The sequence below is a fragment of the Panthera pardus genome, unplaced genomic scaffold (genome assembly GCF_024362965.1).
Source record: "Panthera pardus isolate Hobbes unplaced genomic scaffold, ASM2436296v1 HiC_scaffold_22, whole genome shotgun sequence".
In the NCBI taxonomy this organism is placed as follows: domain Eukaryota; kingdom Metazoa; phylum Chordata; class Mammalia; order Carnivora; family Felidae; genus Panthera; species Panthera pardus.
In genome coordinates this window covers 49,594,103-49,615,464 of record NW_026526788.1, presented here as the reverse complement: position 1 = coordinate 49,615,464, position 21,362 = coordinate 49,594,103, and the positions used below count along the sequence as shown (strand labels likewise).

The 21,362-nt window shown below is 39.2% G+C and overlaps 1 protein-coding gene across 1 annotated transcript; it reads right to left on the bottom strand.

Moving 5' to 3' along the window:
• Positions 1-1,566: 1,566 nt before the first annotated feature.
• Positions 1,567-14,307, bottom strand: IFIT5 (interferon induced protein with tetratricopeptide repeats 5). The gene is made up of 2 exons (XM_019445038.2): positions 13,970-14,307; positions 1,567-4,565 (listed from the first exon to the last, which is right to left on the bottom strand). Exons 1-2 carry the CDS (start codon positions 13,972-13,974, stop codon positions 3,122-3,124), a joined length of 1,449 nt encoding a protein of 482 aa, XP_019300583.1. The 5' UTR covers positions 13,975-14,307; the 3' UTR covers positions 1,567-3,121.
• Positions 14,308-21,362: the final 7,055 nt, after the last annotated feature.

Below are 21,362 nucleotides of genomic sequence, written 5' to 3'. Positions count from 1 at the left end.
TGGGTTATCTGAATTGAAGTGCTGAATGCTACCAAGTGACATAAAGCACTTTTAAAAGCCAAATGCTCAGGTATAGGATATGAAAAACATACCTTTAAATGGCATGGGTGGAAAAACCTACACATGGGTAGATACCAAGGAGATATTTTGGTTGGGGCCACATTAATAGGAGTATAGTTCATAGAAAAAATAAAGGATCATCCTACTATAGTCCTAAAACCTCAGTTTGGGTATTAAGTTAAACTCTGAGCACAAACCATTAGCAAAGGATAAAGACAATTTGGAGAGAACTAAAACTGACCATGATGGAGATGGGGGTGGGCTGAAAGAAAATAGCATGCTTAACTTAAAGAATTCTTAGGGGACAGAGAGCAATTGTCTTCAAATACTTTTAGACATATATAGTAGACACTTGGTTTTTGGCTACTCAGCATCACTTGACTTACAATAATAGCCACTGATATGTATTTGGTGACTCATCCCCTCAAATTTATCTGAACCTAGTACTGCCCCTAGACTATTAAATAGCCATTACATTCCCATTTTTGCTTAGGTCAGTTTGAGCTAGGTTTTATGCCACCTGCAATCAAGAGTTTTGATACAAAATGTCACCTCTAAAAAGGATTAGATCTTTGAGGCCCCTAAAGACAGACCAAAATGTATATACTTCAGGCCAAAAGTATGCAGTTAAATGGAAGGAACAGATTTCTAAGATTAGGACTATCTGAAGATGAAAATTATCATTTAGGAAGATAATTCAAGCTCCAAGTTTTGATGGTTAATTGGTAAAGGTGAATGAACTCTGAGGTCTTTTTAAAACCTAAGACTCTATGAAATTATCTCTAAATAGTTTTAATTTTTAGGAAGGCAAGCCCAAAATTAGTGACAAAACTTACAGTTATTAGAAGCATACTAATTTTAGTTCAGTGTTTTATAGAGTTGTATTTTTCATATACCAATTTTATACTTTCTTGGTGTTTATGACTTCTTATATGTTGGTATGTTATAGTATCTAGTGAATTTTATTTATTTTTTTTAGAGAGTGAGCATGAGAGAAAGGGGCAGGGGGAGAGACAGAGAGAGAGAGAGAGAGAGAGAGAGAGAGATAGGGAAAGAATCTTAAGCAGGCTCCACACTCAGTGTGGAGTCCCACGTGGGACTCTATCTCATGACCCTGGGATCCTGACCTGAGGCAAAATCAAGAGTCAGATGCTCAGCTGACTGAGCCACCCAAGCGCCCCTCCAGTGAATTTTAAAGTCACTTAATAGACTCTATTTACATATTTAAATAGAGGCTTATAGTTGTGTCATTGTTTTGATATCATAACTGTATTACATTGTGTGCAAATTCCTTACTTGGGAATATAACCTTAATCACATTATTCCCAGTGGGGGAAAATGACTTGCTGCAAAATAAAATATTTGCTGCAGAGTGTAACACAAGCTTCTACTGATAGGTCAGGACTTCAGTCCCAAGTTTCTGAAATACTTAAGTAAAGATCATTCCCTTCCCATTCTTCTTTCTTGAATAAGCAAATGAGCAAAATAAACAAAAACAGCAGGGGCTTAAGTAAAACAAACATTTTTAAAAATTTAATTTATGAAATACATTGTAGTATGGATGTATGTTTGAATATGCATTGAAAAAATATCTGGAAGGATACATATTAAATTGTTAACAGATTACCATGGGGGCATAGAATTAGGGAAGGGTGAGGGGAGTGCTCTTATTTTAAATTCATATGCTTCTGCTAAGTTTGAAATTTTACAGTGAGAATTCATTACTTTTATAATAATCAAAACCATAACAGGAAAAAAAATTTAAAAAGTAACAAAAAGTAAAAAACACACAAACATATATACAGTAGTTTTAAGAGCTACAGTAGAGGTATGGAGAATTAAATCACATGGCACACTTTCCCACTAATACTGTGGTGGTAAATATAATTGTGTAGTCCATAATCAAAGAAGCAACATTAGAGATGCTACTTTTAGCAATATCCCAATTAACAATGTCCCCTGGGGTAAGCGCCCTTAAGCAGTGACCCTTCAAGATGGATATTAAAACTGAAAGGATCTATAGGAAAACATGTCAATCTGAAAACTTTAGACAAAAGAAAAAGATTCACAGAAGTAACTTTAGAATACTAAAATAGTGAACCAAAGACCAGAAATTGGGGGTATGAGAATGATCCAGTCCAGACCGAAACCCAAATCACTGAAATCTTGGTAATCTAGGGATGTATGTTAGGGACATCTATTTTACCCATTTGTCTATCATTTCTCCCAATTTCCTAATTAGTCTGCTTTCAAGCTTAACGATTTTAACTTAAAAATTCTGCAATTTTAATGTGAAAGATTAAAATTAATTTCATCTAGATTAGTTTAAGTTCATTCTTCTAGTTAAAAGAACCAGAGAAACTTGAGATATGATTTTCCATTCATTTTTTTTCTCACAACTATTTCTAGCTACTTAATGAACATTCTGGGAGATAATGCTTGTGATTTCTCATGGGTCCCTTAGTTCTGTATTTAAAGAAATTTTTTTCCTGTTCTAGATTTTTCTCCTTTTATTAAAGTCACCATAGATAACAAGTTTTTTATTATTATGAACATTTTTCTTTCACCAAAGAGGATTCTTTAGGTGACTATCAGGTTCTCAAAGTGAGAACATCTGTAACTGAAGGGTTCATCTTCTGCAAGCTACACAGTTAAAAGCTTAACTAATATAATTCTGCTGAAAGAATATTCCTGACCTAGGTGTCAAGCGTTTATGCAGAATTATACTCACTGTGTGAATAATATGGGAAATTTGATAAAATTTAATAAAAACTTATTATAAATAACAAAGATAAAGGGTATAAAGTCATAATGACCAAACCATTTTTAAGAGTTATAAGAGCTGAAATGTTTCTGTTTCTCAAAGGATTATATGAATTTAAAAGAGAACAGCAAAAAGATTCATCATTACGTATATAAAATAGTATTTAGCATAATGCTTAGTACATAATAATCATTCAAAAGAATTGGCTCTATAATGAACAATGGATTAAAATAATAAACAAAAAATACAACCCAAAATGGAGACAAAAGCTTATAACTAATCTCCTAGAGTATGTATTTAAATAGAAAGTCGAAGTTCACAGAGAGCGGTAATGAATTCTGCATTTTCTGGATCTACCTTTTGGGCCCTCTCATAGTACTCAGCAGCTTGCCTCTTTTCTCCTTCCAGCTTGTAAACAAACCCTAGGGCACTTAAACTCTGCACATCTGAAGCATTGTGACCAAGTCTCTTGATAGCTAATTTCTTCAGAGCACTTGTCAATTTGGTGCGTAAGGACGACCGGTCTTTGACCTTTAAGGCTTCTAAATAATGGTGGATAGCAGTACTTTCTGATTTGCGGTGAAATTCCTGAAAGCGGCCATAGTGATAGTGGATCTGATGTTTGTGATCATCAGTTATGTTCTCCAGACGAAGGGCTTTCTGGAAAATGTCTTCAGCATTGCTATACTGGCCTCCCTCAGCATACATATTGGCCAGATCCGTGTAGGCAAATGCAAACATAGAGTCTCTTTCCACGGCTGCTTTGAAATGAGATATAGCAGATGTAATTAGCTCATCAACTTTTAGTTTATCCTTTCCTTTAGGTCTGTTGCGCGTGGCCTTCTTGATTTGGATCATTTGTGCCCTATAGCAAAGTCCCATCTGGTGATGCAGGAAAGAAGAGGTTGGTGTCACCTCCAAGGCCTTTTTCAAAAGTTCAAGAGCTTTGTCCCAGGAATTTTTTCTCCTGTAGAATTTGGCTGCATAACGAAGGACATAAGGTTGGGATGATATTTGGTCCAGGATTTCTTCAATATACTTTTCCCCTTCAGCTTCTGCATGTACATCTTGAAGCTTTAGTGCCAGAAAAACTTTAATGTAGGAGTTATCTGGGTTCAGGGTAACAGCTTTCCTCAGAGGACCCAGAGAAAAGCTCTTTATAGACCCCTCTCTGTCAGAATCATCCAGCCGATACACCGTGATGGCATAGCCAATGTTAAATTCTGGATTGTCAGGTTCCACTTCCAAAGCCTTCTCAAAAGCTGCTTTAGCCTTTTGGTAATACTTTCCTCCAAATTTCAAGAGTGCCCACCCTTTTTCACAGTCAATCTCAGGACGCTCCAACTTGTAGTTAGAAGGACTAGACAATTTCTTACAAACGTTTGCTATCTTGTCTATATACTTCTGAGCTTCTTTGAGCTGGTCCATGTGATAATATACCCAGGCATAGTTTCCCCAAGTGACCAGACTTCGTATTTCCTCTTTGTCTGAATGTTCTCGCCGGATTATTTCTTCTGCTTGTTCCAAGCATTCTAGGGCATCTTGATTTTGGCCTTTTAGGTGTTTCACATAGGCCAATAGGTTATAAAGAGTGAGTCTGGATTTTGTGGTAAGAAATTCAAGCTGTTGCCCAATTGTATCTTCCACATCAAACAGGTCAATGTCTTCCTTAAGTAAATTCCATGTAAAGTGACATTCTAACTCCAACAGAAGGGCCTTCAAGGAGTCCTTAGGAATTTCACTGCAAAGATAAAATCCTTTTTAACTTTGAAGAAATAAAGGAAATAATCAATCTTTAAACCTTAAATACTGTTTTTTGCTTAACAACACTTCTATCTTTTATTTGATCTTACAGTTCAAGCACTAGTCCCCTACAACTTTATACTAATTTCCTTGGTGTAGAGTTAAAGTCTAGAAATATTCTCATTATTTATTGCAAAAGCAGCTCTGGAGAGATGTCAGGGTTTTCTATGTCACAGAATATATATTTCCTTTGGCAGTCACTAACCCACCAGTACCTCCAATTTTTACAAAAGGGAATTTAAAATGTTTTTATTTAATTGCCTTAAAAATTAAGAATAATACACAGTCAATAATTAATATAAAAATTACATGTCTGTATTATGAGTAGGAAGGGGGAGAAGAGGAGGTGAGAAATAAGAAAAAGAGGCACACTGGAGGAGACACAGAAGCCATACCAATGCATCATTTTTGTGAAAGAAGGAAGGACGAGAAGGAGAGAAAGACGAAGGAAAGGAAGGAAACCCCACAGAGAGAAAAGTCACAGAAACACACAGTAACTGGTATACCACAAGATGAGGAGAAGCATAAGTTTGAGACAGATAAAAGGAGAGTAACAGATATTTCCAAATAGATGGGGAAAAGGCAAAAGGAAATTTAGTAAGCTTAGTAAATTTGATATTAAGTGCTACATCCTTCTGAACTCTGGGGTTGTGGGCAACAATAGCTAATACTTATTATTACCTTATCATCGCCCCTAAAATTCACTTTACAATATTTGTTGAGCTCCCTCTGTGCAAGGCACAGTGGAATATCTGCAGGGCACACTGGAAACACTATCTCTGAAACTAGGAAGATGAAGGGGAAAGGAAGGACAAGGAAATATTTATTCATTACTGAGAACCTTTTATGTGTAATATTTTCTAGATAACCCTTGGTATGTAACTGCGAACAAGACACAGCCCTGCTTATACAGACCTTGTAAGTAGTCAATTACAACTCAGCATAAAGTTTCTTGCAAGTGACCCAGGAAACATACGTAATCCGATGCTGTGGACATCTGTGGTTTTTACTTGGTAAGGACGCCTCTTTTGGTTTCCATTTCTGGAACATCTCCCTCTACTCTCAGTCTATGTGATTTGAAATGGGCTGTCTACTGCTTAGTCTGGGAAGGCACATGATATTCCGGCCATCGCCTGGTCCCAGGGATTTATTCAGAGATAGTCCAATTAAAATACAATTGTGCTGAAAAGGGACTTTAATAGAACTATCCACCTTCCTTCTAAAAATTTTAAGTTGGTAGAATATAAGCTTAGATTTGCCGGTGGACATCTTTCCAAACTCGGGGAGAGTCAGCCTGCTTGAGAAGGAATCTAACAGAGAGGAAAGCACAGCTTAGATGGGAAGAAAGAGAAATTGTTCATGACAGTAACTAGTTTTGCCTGGATCACCTCGTCTACTCTGGACTTCTATTTACTTAAGGAAATAACCTCTCTCTGTCTGCTTAAGCCACTCTGAATTAGGTTTCTACTGTCTGCAACTAATTATCATTTCTGGCTTTATTCATTTGTTTTGCTGATAGTGGTGGTGTGGCAGTCAGGAAAGACTTTCTAAATCTACTATTAACTATAATTAAGAAATGTACAGAAAATAAATTCCTTAAGTCTTCTCTCAAAGACGAAAATGCCCTAATTATGGGATGAACAGTATACAGGGCATGTGTGTGTGAATGTATGTTTATTTCCCTTTCTGATGCACACAGAATCCTCCACCCACTTGTATGTGAAATATATAGTTATATAAATGTCTTTGGGAATTATAGTAATAGTGCCCTCAAAACATTTATTGACCACCTCATGTCATATATGCCAGGCAATATTCTAGTTGTATGGATATAGCAGTGAACAAGTTAGAAAATGGCCCTTTCTTCATGGCAATGCCATTCTGGGAGGGGAAGGAACAAAATGAGTTGATGGAAAACAAATATGTAAACAAATCAATATGAAAACAAACGGACACTATAATTCCAGACAGTAGTAAGTGTTAATTAAGCTAAGAAAAAAAAAATCAGAGTAATGGGATTAAGGTTTTGGTGGTTGGGGGAGTACTTCCATTATAATTGTGAATGAATAGCCTTTTTGAAAGGGGCGATTTGAAGTAAGAGTTTTTTAAAAAAAATCCCCCTGGCTGCTCTGAGGAGAATGGACAATCAAGGATCAAGAGAGGAAGTTGGGAAACTGATAGGGAAATTATTTATTCAACCAAGATGTACTAAGAGCCTACAATGTAGAGGGCACTGTTCTAAGTGTTGGGATACACCCGTTAACAAAAGAGAAAAAACAACCTGACTTCATGTAGCTTATAATAGATAGGGCAGTGGTGTGTACCAAGAAAAGACAAAAAAATAAATGGAAAAAAAATAAATGAAAGTATAGAGTATGTGAGATGGTAATAAAAAGAAAAATAAAGCCGAAAGGGTGGTGGTGGGGGAATGGAAAGTTGGCAGGGGTTCTGAGAAGTGGTTAAAATTTAAAGAACACGGCCAGAGCAAATCTCCCTAAAGGAGACATGAAAGAAGCTGTAGAGAAAATCCAAGGAGAGATGATGCAAGCTTAAACTGTGGTTGCAGTATGGGGTTAGTGAGGACTGGACTGGTTATATTTGAGGCAGAGTTGACAGGTCTTTCTGATGGACTGGGTGTAGGGAGGGCCATAAGGAAAAGAGCAAATGCAGGATGATGCCTATGCTTTTGACTTCAGGAAGTAAGTTGATAAATCAAGAGGACTATTTGGAAATATTAATTTTGAGATGTCTATTACACACTCAAGTGAAGATACCAAGTATGAAGTTGGATATTAATAAGGGAAAATACCAGGAACAAGGAGTGAAGTTAGAACTATAGATGTAAAATTGGGAGTCATCAACATGCAGATGAACTTTAAAACCACAATATCTAGAATGAAATTACCTGAGGAGTGAGCATAGACAGAGAAGGTCAAAAACTAAGCCGCAGGACACTCTAAATGAAGCAGAGTAGAATGACCAGGAAAGGAGGCCAAGAAAGAATAATCAGTGAGGGAGCTGGAAAACTAAGAAACCTAGTATCAATGAAAGCCTAAGGAAGAAAATGTTTATTTTGAGAAAGAGAGATCAATATTCAAGTGTACAATGATTCTAAGAGATTGAGTAGTCGAGGACAGACAGGAGATCACAGTTTCAGCAGGAGTAAAGCTGTGGAGGACCATGTTAAGTGTTTCACTAGAATGGTAGGGATGAAAATATTACTGGAGTGGGTTGAGGGGATAATGCAAGGTAAAGAAGTGGATATGGGGAATACAGGCCACTCTTATCAAGGAATTTTGCTATGAAGGAAGTAGAGAAATAGAGCTATATCTGGAAGGAAGGTAGGAGGCTGAAGGAATCGTCAAAATAATTTTTACTCACAATATTTTTAATAACTTAATGATATACCAATAGGAATGATCCAGTAGTAAGGGAGAAAATGATGCTTGGGGGAGAGAGGTGAGGATAAATGCAAGAAAGATAGAACATGACGCAGAAGCAAAGCTATAAATTGTTAATATTCAAATCTTTATCTCCAGTCTCAAACTCCTAACCATGTCATCCAGCCCTTGACTACTTCTCTGGCCTCATTTTGTACAACTTTCCTCCCACTCACTGCACTCCAGCCATACAGTCCTTCAAAAAAATTTGTTACTTCTTCTGCGAAGTACGTATCTACCTAAGGGTATCTGCATGTACTTTTTATTCCCACATTCTGTGAACTTTTCCTAAGAGAGTTCTAGGGCTTACTTATTCTCACAATTCTGGTCTTGGCTCAAATGTCAGCGCTTTAAAGAGTGGTACCCCTAATCACCTTAGCTAAAGCTGCACCCCCACCTTGCCAGTCATCCTAAAGTCTAGTCTATCATATTTCCCTTTCTGTAGAGCACTTACATCAATATTTGGTGGGGGGTGAGAAGGATGAGAAGAATGCTTTAAATCACATATGGTGGGGCACCTGGGTGGCTCAGTTGGTTAAGTGTATGAGTCTTGATTTTGGCTCAGGTCATAATCTCATATGCCAGGCTAGTGCTGGGTGTAGAGTCTGCTTAAGATTCTCTCTCTTCCTCTGCCCCTCCTCTGCCTGTGCATGCATGTTCTCTCTCTCAAAAAAACCCAAAAAAATATGAGATTGAGGTTTTAAATGGAATCAGACAGAGTCTTTAGGAACTGGAAAGGGGCTGTCCTAATAGCAAAAAGTAACAGAAGAGTTAGAGAACTGAATTAATTGCACATTAGCAGTAGTGATTGGAAAAATAAAACCATTTCATATTTATAACTTAAATACTACTCCATGAATTGTTTTCCAATTTTTATAAATACTAAATGTAAACATAAATAATTGACTTAATATTATATTTAGGGGGCATTTAAGTTTATAATTAATTAATAAAATTGAATATACAGGTCTCACATTTTAGCATATGTAGTAGGTTCTACACCAGAGCTTTCCAAAAGAACTTCCTGCAATGATGGAAATGTTCTTATGTGTGCTGTATAATATGACACACTGGCCACATGTGGCCACTGATTACTTGAAATGTTACTAGTACAGGTAAGGAATCTAATTTTTTATTTACTTTTAATTAATTACAATAACCACATATATGACTAATGGCTACTATATGGGATGGGAGAGTTAGAGACACTGGGCCTATAGGGCTTAACAGATAAAAAGATTTCAAGCCCAACAGGTTAGAGCTTTCCTTTAACTTGAAATTTCTGCTATTTATTCAAGGTGAAGAGCTAAATTAAATGACAGACAAGGACATATTTAAAAAAAACAACTTAAACAAAGGACCTGGGCTCACTGCAGATTCAGTTTGTTAGTATGAATGTTATATTATTTATAACATACTATCTAGAATCAGATGAGTACTCAAAACAAAACAAAACAAAAAACCCCTGAAGCTGGGGCTCCTGGGTGGCTCAGTCGGTTGAGCATCCAACTCTTGATTTCGGTTCAGGTGAGTTCGAGCCCTGAATCTGGCTCTGCAATGACAGTGCAGAGATGCTTGAGATTCTCTCTCTCACTCTCTCTTCCCCTCTCCCTATGATCTCTTTCTTTCTCAAGGTGAATGGATAAACTTAAAAAAAAAAAAAAAAAGCAAATACAGAAACATTAAAAAAAAAAAAAAAAGAAAACAACAACCCTGGTTTACTATATTCCAGGCAGTGTGCCAAGCACTTTATACGAATTATATGTAATTTTTCTAAGAATCTTTTATTATTTTCCCAATTTTATGGATGAAGACAGGGAGATAAGAGTTTAAAATACGTTTCCAAGGTTACACAGCTATCAACTGGCTGAGCCCAGATTCAAACCTAGTTCTGCCTGACTGAAAAGCTAATGCCTTTCGACCATAATGGTATACTACTTCTTTAATATAAAAATTAGAGGTTGTTTACAAAGAGCTTGCTTTAAAATATGTGATATATACAATGTATTTAAAATTCACTTTGCCTCAGGAGGACCTACAAAAATAAAAATAAAAATAAAAATAAAGGGATTTTAGAGAGCAGCTTAAAGAGCAGGTAAGAGGTCTGTGTGGCTGCCCGTTAGAAAGGATATGCCAGATATTTACTTAAAGGTCTCAGGTTAAGAAAACAATGGTTTCAAATATGAACCCTCATTCTAAAGTCACAACATTGTACATTGCTGCAGTTGTTTTAGATGAACTATTTCTCGCCAGGATTTGCTGTGCACAGTGCTTTAGATAAGGAGTGGCAGAGAGATTTACTTAAGGATGATTAGTGATTCTCTCAAACAACAAAAAAGCTGGGTAAAAATATTTTAAAAATGAATCAGGGGTGCCTGGGTGGCTCAGTCAGTTGAGCGTTCTACTTTGGCTCAGGAGTTGGGCTCTGTGCTGACAGCTCAGAGCCTGGAGCCTGCTTTGGATTCTGTGTCTCCCTCTTGTTCTGTCTCTCTCTTTCAAAAATAAAGATTAAAACATTTTTTTGAAATGGTGCAAAGGAAGGGCAAAACTCTTAGTTATCAAGATCCAATTATCATCATTATTAAGAGAAGTGAATTAAAATATTTTTTTCCCACAATTCAAGACTTTCTAACGTAGACCTAATGATCTTCCAATACATTTCTTTGATCTCTGATCTTTTCCCTAAATTCCAAACTTAATGACTTTTTATTCACATCTTCAGTTAGAAGTTCAACTGGCATCTCAGTAGCACCTGGATGGCTCAGTCAAGCATCCAACTTTGGCTCAGGTCATGATCTCACAGATGTGAGTTCAAGCCCCGGGTTGGGGTCTGTGCTGACAGCTCAGAGCCTGTATCCTGCTTCTGATTCTGTGTCTCCCTCTCTCACTCCCCTTACCCCGCTCACACTCTGTCTTTCTCTCTCTCTCAAAAATAAACATTAAAAAAAATAAACATTAAAAATAAACATCAACTGGCATCTCAAATAAACATAGCCAATCCAGAAATCTGGATTCCTTGAGCCTGCTCCTCAGAACCTCATCTTTTTTGGCATCTCTTAGTTCCACAGGCCAAATAATCTAGGAGAAAGCTGATTTCTCTTCTTCCCTCAACCTCTCATCCAATACAACAGGAAGTCCTGTTAATTCTATCACCCAGATACATCTCAAATCCATCCACTTTTCTCCATTTCTACTCCATTTCTTCCTAGTCTAAACCACAATTATCTTTCCTTTGAGATGGAGCAAATATCTGGTCTCCCAGCGTTGGCTCTTGATCCCCTCAGAGTACTAGTAAACTTTTGAAAATGTGAACCAGATATGTCAGTCTCATGCTTAAAATCTCCCAATGGCTTCCCAACACCCTTAAAAATTAATCCAGCCCTTGTCATGTCCTAGAAGTCCCTAAAGGACTTGGTATTATCTATCTGTCCAACCTTTTCTCCTCCTACTTTCCTCCTCATTCACTGTTTTAGACATATTGACCTTCTTCCTCTCTCAAACATATCAAATTCAAGGACTTTTATCCCTGTTGTGTTTATTCTTGCAATGTTCTGCTCCTAAGTCTTTACATGACTAGTTCTTTCCTGTAACTCAGTTCCAACATTCCCTACCCAGGAGGCCACCTGTGGCAGATCTAAAATAGCCCCCTCCATTCTAGATCACTTTCTTAGCCCATTACACTATTTTATTTTCCTTGTAGCTCTTAACACTTTCTGAATTGATCTATTGTTTATCTATTTCCCCCATTAAAGGCAATTTTTTTAAATGTTTATTTATTTTTGAGAGACAGAGACATGGCACGAGTTGGGGAGGGGCAGAGAGAGGAAGACACAGAATCTGAAGCAGGCTCCAAGTTCTCAGCTGTCAGCACAGAGCCCGATGTGGGGCTCGAACCCACCAGCCTGTGAGATCATGACCTGAGCCGAAGCCGGATGCTCAGCCGATTGAGCCACCCAGGCGCCCCTATTTCCCCCATTTTAAATTAAGCCCCATAAGAATAGGGACCTTGTTCTGATTTTTGTATCTTTCACTACTGTGTCCCTGGAATCTATTATTCCAGGCAATTAACAGAAGCTCAATAAATATTTGTTGAATGAACATAGTTACATGCTGGCAACTTCTGGCACGTCCAGCCCAGAGGTATAGGCGATCAGCATAACAAGTACCTGGATTCCAGAGGAAGGAATTCTTACTAGTTCTTCGCTTCCTGCTAATGGCTCCAAACTTTTCTCCCACTGCAGTTCTCCCTATCCCACTTGTCTTTATATCTTGGCATACTCTCTGTCTGGCTCCATGTTTTGATTCTGAAAATTACTTTTGGACTATTTCCTATGGCCCTGACTGGGAAACCTGGTATGGCTGTCCCGTGGTAGTTTGTTCCTTACTCTGGTGTAACTGCACCAGACTCAGAGGCAAGACATCTCCTTAACAGCCTGCCCAGATGGGTGACAAACGGGCTAACCAGCCCCCTGTCCATCCACAGAGTAAAATAAACATCTGCTTTTGTTGTGAAGGTTTACACCAGCCCCGCTCAAGAACGATAAGGAGGGCTGCCTCAGGTAATTCGAATGTGGTTGTGAGATCTCAATGGGCTATTCAGTCACTGAAGTGCCTTGCCCAGGCTCTGGAATTTATGCACAACTTGATGCCCCGAGAAATGTTATTTTTTAAACTCTGCTTAATTTTTAAATTCAGTCTCTGGGAGGCTGGCAGAGAGAGGCTATTGTGTCTGAAATGGCAACATTTATCTTTAGGCAATTTGGGGCTTTTTCTCAGGAAGAAGCAGTCTTTCATCGTCCTTGGGAGAAAGTCCCCACTGGGGTCCACCCCTCTTCCAGCCTGCATACACATACAGAGCACCCCCCCCTTTCCTCCTCGTTTCTTCAGGCACCTTCCTGATACCTCCCTCCCTTGTTACAGATGTGAGAAGCGAGGCACTTATTAAATTTTTTTACTTAAAATAATAGTAAACATTTGCAAATATTAGGTACTACGCCGTGCATTAAGCCCACAGGCCTAAGATTTGGATGCCAGTAATTTGCACAGATAAGGAACAGACTCAGAGCGTGGAAGCAACTGTGCTTTGGGTCACCCAACTAGTAGATGTTCAGAGTCGGGATTGAGAAGAAAGGGCTTTCAGCTTCAGGAGCCCCAAATCTCATCCGTCAACTTATTAACTGCTTCACTCATCACGCACCGGGCAGGGTGCCAGCCCCCGGGGATACGAAACGGGCGAGAAAAGGACCCCACCACCAAAAGGCAGTAAAGGAGACAGACGAAGACACCCCCGTAAAATAGCGGATTGGGGGGAACAATAAGAATCTGGACGCGGCACAAAGGCAGCTCCCAGGAAGGGAAGGACTCAGACCCAGAATCGGAAAGGCAAAATGGCAGTAGTAGACCTAGGTGACAACTGCAGGGCTGCGGCCAAACCGCGTCTGTCCACCTCGGGGGGAATGGCAGCTGCGGTCCCGGGAAGGGGAGGAAGGCGACGGGCCTCAGGAGACGCGTGCCACGTAGAAGCCGCCCGGGAACGGCCCGGGGGCGGACGACAACCAAGCACGGCCGTCGCCGCCGCGGAGAAAAGCCGCAGGGAGGGCACAGGCTCCCGGGGCGCGTCGCCTGGCTACCCGACCCGACAGTCCTGACCGCGGACGCCCTGGAGGGTCGGAGCTCCCGGGAAGCGCGCGCGGTCACCCTCCCCGCCAGGCCCGACTCCAGACGCCCGGGACCGGGACAGGGCTCTCGGGGAGCGCTCCGAACACGACGCCCGGCTGCAGGGCGCAAGGGGCTCGGCCCCCGGCAGGGCCGTGCCGCTGCGCTGGCAACGGGATGAAAGAAAAACACCGGCTTGAAACAAAGGCCTACGCAGTCTGAGAGCAGAAGCGGGGAAAGCCCTCACCTCATGGTGGCTGGGCGCTGCGGGCCGTCCGGGAGGGGGAGAGGGGCGGCTGTCCCCTCGGGCTTTCTCCTCAGGACTGGGCTCCCCAGCTGCCGAGCGGCGGGACGCGCGCGGGCGGGCGTGTGCGCGTGCGCGGGGAGTGCGGGCGGGCGGCGCGCGCTTCCCGCGGGGCGTCGGCGGCGCGAGGTCGCTGCCCAGGCGTGGGCTTTGTTAAACGCAGGACCCGAGCGGGAAAAGGAAACCGAAAAGTGAATCTGATCCCGGACTAGGCGGAGTCCAGTTCCAGGAAACGGAAACTTATGCGAGAGCTGAGTGGGGCCCCAACGGGGCTGAGGAACCCAGGGTGGGGGTGGGGGGCACGTTTACGGACCTCGCGGTGGTTCGGTGTGGAATTTGCAGCTGGCCCTCTGGACTTTGGGCTCTCCCCTGTCTCGTTGAGCCTGCGTGGCGCTCGAGCAACCTCATTTATTTTTAAATAAAACGCCAGGATATCGTTCAGCATTATTTTTGTCGTGAGGGTGGCAGCGATGCTCTTTCCAGCTTCCCGCATCCTAAACTGAAACTGAAGCCCCTGCTTCCAGTCTTGATTCAAACAAACGAACAAAACAGGTGCAGTGCTGTGCACCCGTGCCATTATTTCCGTTGGGCAAATTTAAAGAGATTTGGGGGGCAAAATGCATATACATTTAAAAAGTTGATAGGTATTGCAGAATACCTTCGCAAAGAGGTTTATACACCTCCACTCACAGTTGTGTGAGAGTGCCTGCTTTCTGTGCCTTTGCCAACCGTGCTCCCTATAATAAGATTCGTAAAGATGGGGGTGGTATTGGTAGTCTAAGCAGAAAATGCCAAATACCCATAAACCAAAATTTTTGCTCCTCTTGGATTTATTCGTTCATTCATTCAACAAGTTATATTGAACAACTGCTAAGAACCATTGTTCAAGGCACTGTCAATATAGCAATGATGAAGATAGAGGACCTAGCTTTATGGAAGTTATCTTCTAGTATGGGAGATAGAAATAATAAAGAACAAATAAAATATTATATACCAGATGGTGCTATGGAGAAAAAGCATAGAGACGTTTTGACTCCAGGGTGATTTTTGCTAGTATAAATATGTTCATAAGGGCCGGTTTCATTGAGAAAGTCACAATTGAGCAAAAATCCGAGGTGGGTGAAGAAGTGAACACTGTAGATATGGAGCTAGAGAAGAATATTCCAGACATGGGAAACACTAAGTGCAAATCGCTTGAGGTGGGAGCATACTTGGCATGCATGGATGGTGTGGTTGGAGTGGTGAGAACAAGGAAAAAATCATAAGAATATAGATCAGAGAGGTAATGTGGTGGGCCTGAAGGCTATTGTAATCTTTATCTTAAGTGGGAAGCCACATTTTAGAAAAAGTACTGAAAAGGGTTTTTTTCTTCCAATTTTTAATTTAAATTCTAGTTAGTTAACATGTAGTGGGATATTGGTTTCAGGAGCAGAATTCAGTGATTCATCACTTACATACAACACCCAGTGATCATTGTAACAAGTGCCCTCCTTAATCCCCATCACCCATTTAGCCCTTCCCCCAGCCACCTCCCTCCATCAACCCTCAGTTTGTTCTCTTATGGTTTGCCTCCCTCTCTCTTTTTTTTCTGCTCCCATATGTTCATCTGTTTTGTTTCCTAAATTCCACATATGAGTGAAACCATATGGTATTTGTATTTCTCTGACTGACTTATTTTGCTTAGCATAGTATATACTCTAGCTCCATCCACATTGTTGCAAATGGGAAGCTTTCATCCTTTTACGATGGCTGAGTAATATTCCTGTGTGTGTGTGTGTGTGTGTGTGTGTGTGTGTGTGTGTGTACATACATACCACCTCTTCTCTATCCATTCATCAGTCGATGGACGTTTGGGTTCTCTCCATAGTTTAGCTATTGTTGACAATGCTGCTATAAACATCGGGGTGCATGTGCCGCTTCGAATCTGTATTTTTGTATCCTCTGGTAAATACTTAGTAATGCAATTCCTGGATCATAGGGTAGTTCTATTTCTATCTTTTTGAGGAATCTCCCTACTGTGTTCCAGAGTTTGCATTCCCACCAACAGTGCAAGAGGGTTCCCTTTCTCTGCAACCTTGCCAACATCTGTTGTTTCTTGTGTTGTTAATTTTAGCCATTCTGGCAGGTGTAAGGTGGTATCTCATTGTGGTTTTGATCTCCTGATGAGGAGTGATGTTGAGCATCTTTTCATATGTCTGTTAGTCACCTGGATGTCTTCTTTGTGGAAATGACTATTTGTGTCTTCTGCTGCCCATTTCTTAACTGGACTGTTTGTTTTTTAGATGTTGAGTTGGATAAGTTCTTTATAGATTTTGGATACTAACCCTTTATCAGATGTCATTTGCAAATGTCTTCTCCCATTCCCTAGGCTGCCTTTTAGTTTTGATGATTGTTTCCTTCGTGGTGCAGAAGATTTTTATCTTGATGAGGTCCCAATAGTTCATTTTTGCTTTTGTTTCCCTTGCCTCTGGCAACACGTCTAGTAAGAAGTGGCTACATCCACTGGTGGATGGAAGGTAGAAGGTTGGAAGGTGGAAGAGGTTGCTGCCTATGTTCTCTTCTAGGATTTTTGATGGTTTCCTGTCTCACATTTAGATCTTTCATCTATTTTGAATTTATGTGTATGGTGTAAGAAAGTTGCCTAGTTTCATTCTTCTGCATGTTGCTGTCCAGTTTCCCCAACATCATTTGTTGAAGAGACTGCTTTTTTCCATTGGATATTCTTTACTGTTTTGTTGAATGTTAGTTGACCATATAGTTGTGGGTCCATTTCTGGGTTTTCTATTCTGTTACATTCATCCATGTGTCTGTTTTTGTGCCAGTACCATAACTGTCTGATGATTACAGCTTTGTAATATAGCTTGAGGTTCAAAATCATGATGCCTCCAGCTTTGCTTCTCTTTTTCAGGATTGTCTTGGCTATTTGGTGTCATTTTGGGTTTCAAATAAACGTTAGGACTGTTTGTTCTAGCTCTGTGAAAAATGCTGGTGGTATTTTGATAGGGATTCCATTAAATGTGTAGATTGCTTTGGATAGTATAGACATTTAAAAGATGTTGGTTCTTCCAATCCATGAGCATGGAATGCTTTTCCATTTCCTTGTGTCTTCTTCAATTTCTTTCATAAGTGTTCTATAGTTTTCAGAGTATAGATCTTTTACCTCTTTAGTTAGGTTACTAAGCATCTTATTGTTTTAGGTGCAGTTATAAATGGGATCAATTCCTTGATTTCTTTTTCTGCTGCTTCATTATTGATGTATGGAAATATAATAGATTTCTGTACTTTGATTTTATATCCTGTGACTTTGCTGAATTCATCTGTTAGTTCTAGCAAATTTTTACTGGAGTCTTTTGGGTTTTCTACATAGAATATCATGTCATTTGCAATTAGTGAAAGTTTGGACTATAAACATTGGGGTTCATGTGCCCCTTTGAAACAGCACACCTGTATCCCTTGGATAAATACCTAGTAGTGCAATTGCTGGGTCATAGGGTAATTCTATTTTTAATTTTTTGAGGAATCTCCATACTATTTTCCAGAGTGACTGCACCAGCTTGCATTCCCACCAGTAATGCAAAAGGGTTCCTCTTTCTTCATGTTCTCGCCAACACCTGTTGTTGCCTGCGTTGCTAATTTTAGTCATTCTGACAGGTGTGAGGTGGTATCCCATTGTGGTTTTGATCTTATTTTCCTGATGATGAATGATATTGAGCATTTTTTCATGTATCTGTTAGCCATCTGGATGTCTTCTTTGGAGTGTCTATTCACGTCTTTTGCCCATTTCTTCACTGGATTATTTGTTTTTTGGGTGTTGAATTTGATAAGTTCTTTATAGATTTTGTGGATACTGACCCTTTATCTGGTATGTCATTTGCAAATATCTTCTCCCATTGCGTCGGTTGCCTTTTAGTTTTGCTGATTGTTTCCTTCACTGTGCAGAAGCTTTTTATCTTGATGAGGTCCCAATTGTTCATTTTTGCTTTTGTTTCTCTTGCTTCTGGAGACATATCAAGTAAGAAGTTGCTGCAGCCAAGGTCAAAGAGGTTGTTGCCTATTTTCTCCTCTAGGATTTTGATGGCTTCCTATCTTATGTTTAGGTCTTTCATCCATTTTTAGTTTATTTTTGTGTATAGTGTAAGAAAGTGGTCCAGGTTCATTCTTCTGGATGTTGCTGTCCAGTTTTCCTAACACCAGTTGCTGAAGAGATTGTCTTTTTTTCCATTGGATATTCTTTCCTGCTTTGTCAAAGATTAGTTGGCCATATATTTGTGGGTCCATTTCTGGGTTCTCTATTCTGTTCCATTGATCTATGTGTCTATTTTTGTGCCAGTACCATACTGTCTTGATGAGTACAGCTTTGTGATACAGCTTGAAGTCCAGAATTGTGATGCCTCCAGTTTTGGTTTTCTTTTTTGGGATTACTTTGGCTATTCAGGGTCTTTTCTGGTTCCATACAAATTTTAGGATTGTTTGTTCTAACTCTGTGAAGAATGCTGGTGTTATTTTGATAGCGATTGCACTGAATGTGTAGATTGCTTTGGGTAGTATTGATATTTTAACAATATTTGTTCTTACAATTCATGAGCATGGAATGTTTTTCCATTTTGTGTGTGTGTGTGTGTGTGTGTGTGTGTGTGTCTGTGTCTGTGTGTCTGTGTGTGTGTGTGTGTCTTCAATTTCTTTCATACGCTTTCTATAGTTTTCAGTGTATAGATCTTCACCTCTTTGGTTAGGTTTATTTCTAGGTATTTTATGGTTTTTGGTGCTATTGTAAATAGGATAGATTCCTTGATTTCTCTTTCTGTTGCTTCATTATTGGTGTACAGAAATGCAACCAATTTGTGTACATTGATTTTATATCTTGCAACTTTGCTTAATTCATGGATCAGTTCTAGCAGTTTTTTGGGTTTTCCACATAGAGTATCATGTCATCTGAGAAGAGTGAAAGTTCGACTTCTTACTTGCTAATTTGGATGCCTTTTATTTCTTTGTGTTGTCTGATTGCTGAGGCTAGAACTTCTAACACTATGTTGAATAACAGTGGTGAGAGTGGACATCCTTGTCATGTTCCTGACCTTAGGGGGAAAGATCTCAGTTTTTCCCCATTGAGGATGATATTAGTGATAGGTCTATCATATATAGCTTTTATGATCTTGAGTTATGATCTTTCTATCCCTACTTTCTTGAAGGTTTTTATCAAGAAAGGATGCTGTATTTTGTCAAATTCTTTTTCTGCATCTATTCAGAGGATCACTTGGTTTTTATCCTTTCTTTCATTAATGTGGTATATCACATTGATTGGTTTGCAAATACTGAACCACCCCTGAAGCTCAGGAATAAATCCCACTTGATCGTGGTGAATAATTCTTTTAATGTACTATTGGATTTGATTAGCATCTTGTTGAGAATTTTTGCATTCATGTTCATCAGGGATATTGGCCTGTAATTCTCCTTTTTAGTGGAATCTTTGTCTGGTTTTGGAAACAAGATAATGCTGGCCTTGTAGAAAGAGTTTGAAAGTTTTCCTTCCATTTCCATTTTTTGGAACAATTTGAGAAAAATAGGTATTAACTTTTCTTTAAATGTCTGGTAGGATTCTCCTGGGAAGCCATCTAGCCCTGGACTTTTGTTTTTTGGGGGAGGTTTTTGATTACCGATTCAATTTCTCTGCTGATTATGGGTCTGCTCAAATATTCTATCCTTCCTGTTTCAGTTTTGGTAGTTTGTATGTTTCTAGGACTCTGTCTATTTCTTCCAGATTGCCCAATTTGTTGGCATATAATTTCTCATAATATTCTCTTATAATTTGTATTTCTATGGTGTTGGTTGTGATTTCTCTCTTTTATTCATGATTTTATTTATTTGGGTCCTTTCACTTTTTGGTAAGTTTGGCTAGGGGTGTATCAATTTTACTAATTATTTCAAAAAAGTAGCTCTTAGTTTCATTGATCTGTTCTGGTTTTTTTGTTGTTGTTGTTTCTATAGTGTTTATTTCTGCGCTAATCTTTATTATTTCCTTTCTTCTGCTGGCTTTAGGCTTTATTTGCTGTTCCTTTTCTAGCTCCTTTAGGTGTAAAGTTAGGTTGTATGTTTGAGAACTTTCTTGCTTCTTGAGGTAGACCTGTATTACTTTTTTTTTAAAAAAATGTTTTAATGTTTATTTTTGAGAGAAAGAGAGAGTGCAACTGGGGGAGGGGAAGAGAGAGAGGGAGCCACAGAATCTGAAGCAGGTTCCAGTCTCTGAGCTGTCAGCACAGAGCCCGACGCAGGGCTCAAACTCACAGACTGTGAGATCATGACCTGAGCCGAAGTCAGATGCTTAACCGACTGAGCCACCCAGGTGCCCTGCAGTATCCTTCAATCTTAGGACAGGACTGCCTTTGCTGTATCCCAAACGTTTTGTTTTCATTTTCCTTTGCTTCCATGTATTTTAAAATTTCTTATTTAATTTCCTGGTTAATCCGTTCATTCTTTAGTAGGATTTTCTTTAACCTCCATGTATTTGTGGTCTTTCCTAATTTTTTCTTGTGATTGACTTGAAGTTTCATAGTGTTGTGGTCTGAAAATATGCATGATATTAATCTTTTTTCCTTGTTGATTTGTGACCCACTATGTGATCTACTCTGAAGAATGTTCCATATGCACTTGAAAAGAATGTGTATTTTTTTGCTTTAGTATGAAATGTTCTGAATGTATCTGTTAAGTCCACTCAGTCCAGTGTATCATTCAAAATCATTGTTTCCTTGTTGATTTTCTGCTTATATGATCTGTCCATTATTGTAAATGGGGTGTTAAAGTCCCTTACTATTATTTATTATTATCAATGAGTTTGTTTATGTTTGTGATTAATTGACTTATATGTTTAGATTTATTTATAGATTTATTTATTTTTTTATAGATTTATTTAGATTTAGATTTTATTTATATATTTTAGATTTATACATTTAGACATTGGGGGCATAAATATTTACAATTGTTAGATCTTCTTGATGGATAGACCCCTTAATTATAATGTAATGCCCTTCTTCATCTCTTGTTATAGTCTTTTGTTTAAAATCTAGTTTGTCTGATATACTTATGGCTACTCTGTCTTTCTTTTGACATCCATTAGCATGATAGATAGTTCTCCATTCCTTCACACAGTATCTGCAGGTGTCTTTATATCTAAAATGAGTCTCTTGTAGGCAGCATGTACATGGGTCTTATTTTTTTTTACCCATTCTAATACCATATGTCTTTTGATTGAAGCATGTAGTCCATTACATTCACAGTGATTATTGAAAGATATTAGTTTAGTGCCATTATGTTACTTGTAAAGCTCGTGTTTCCGGTTATC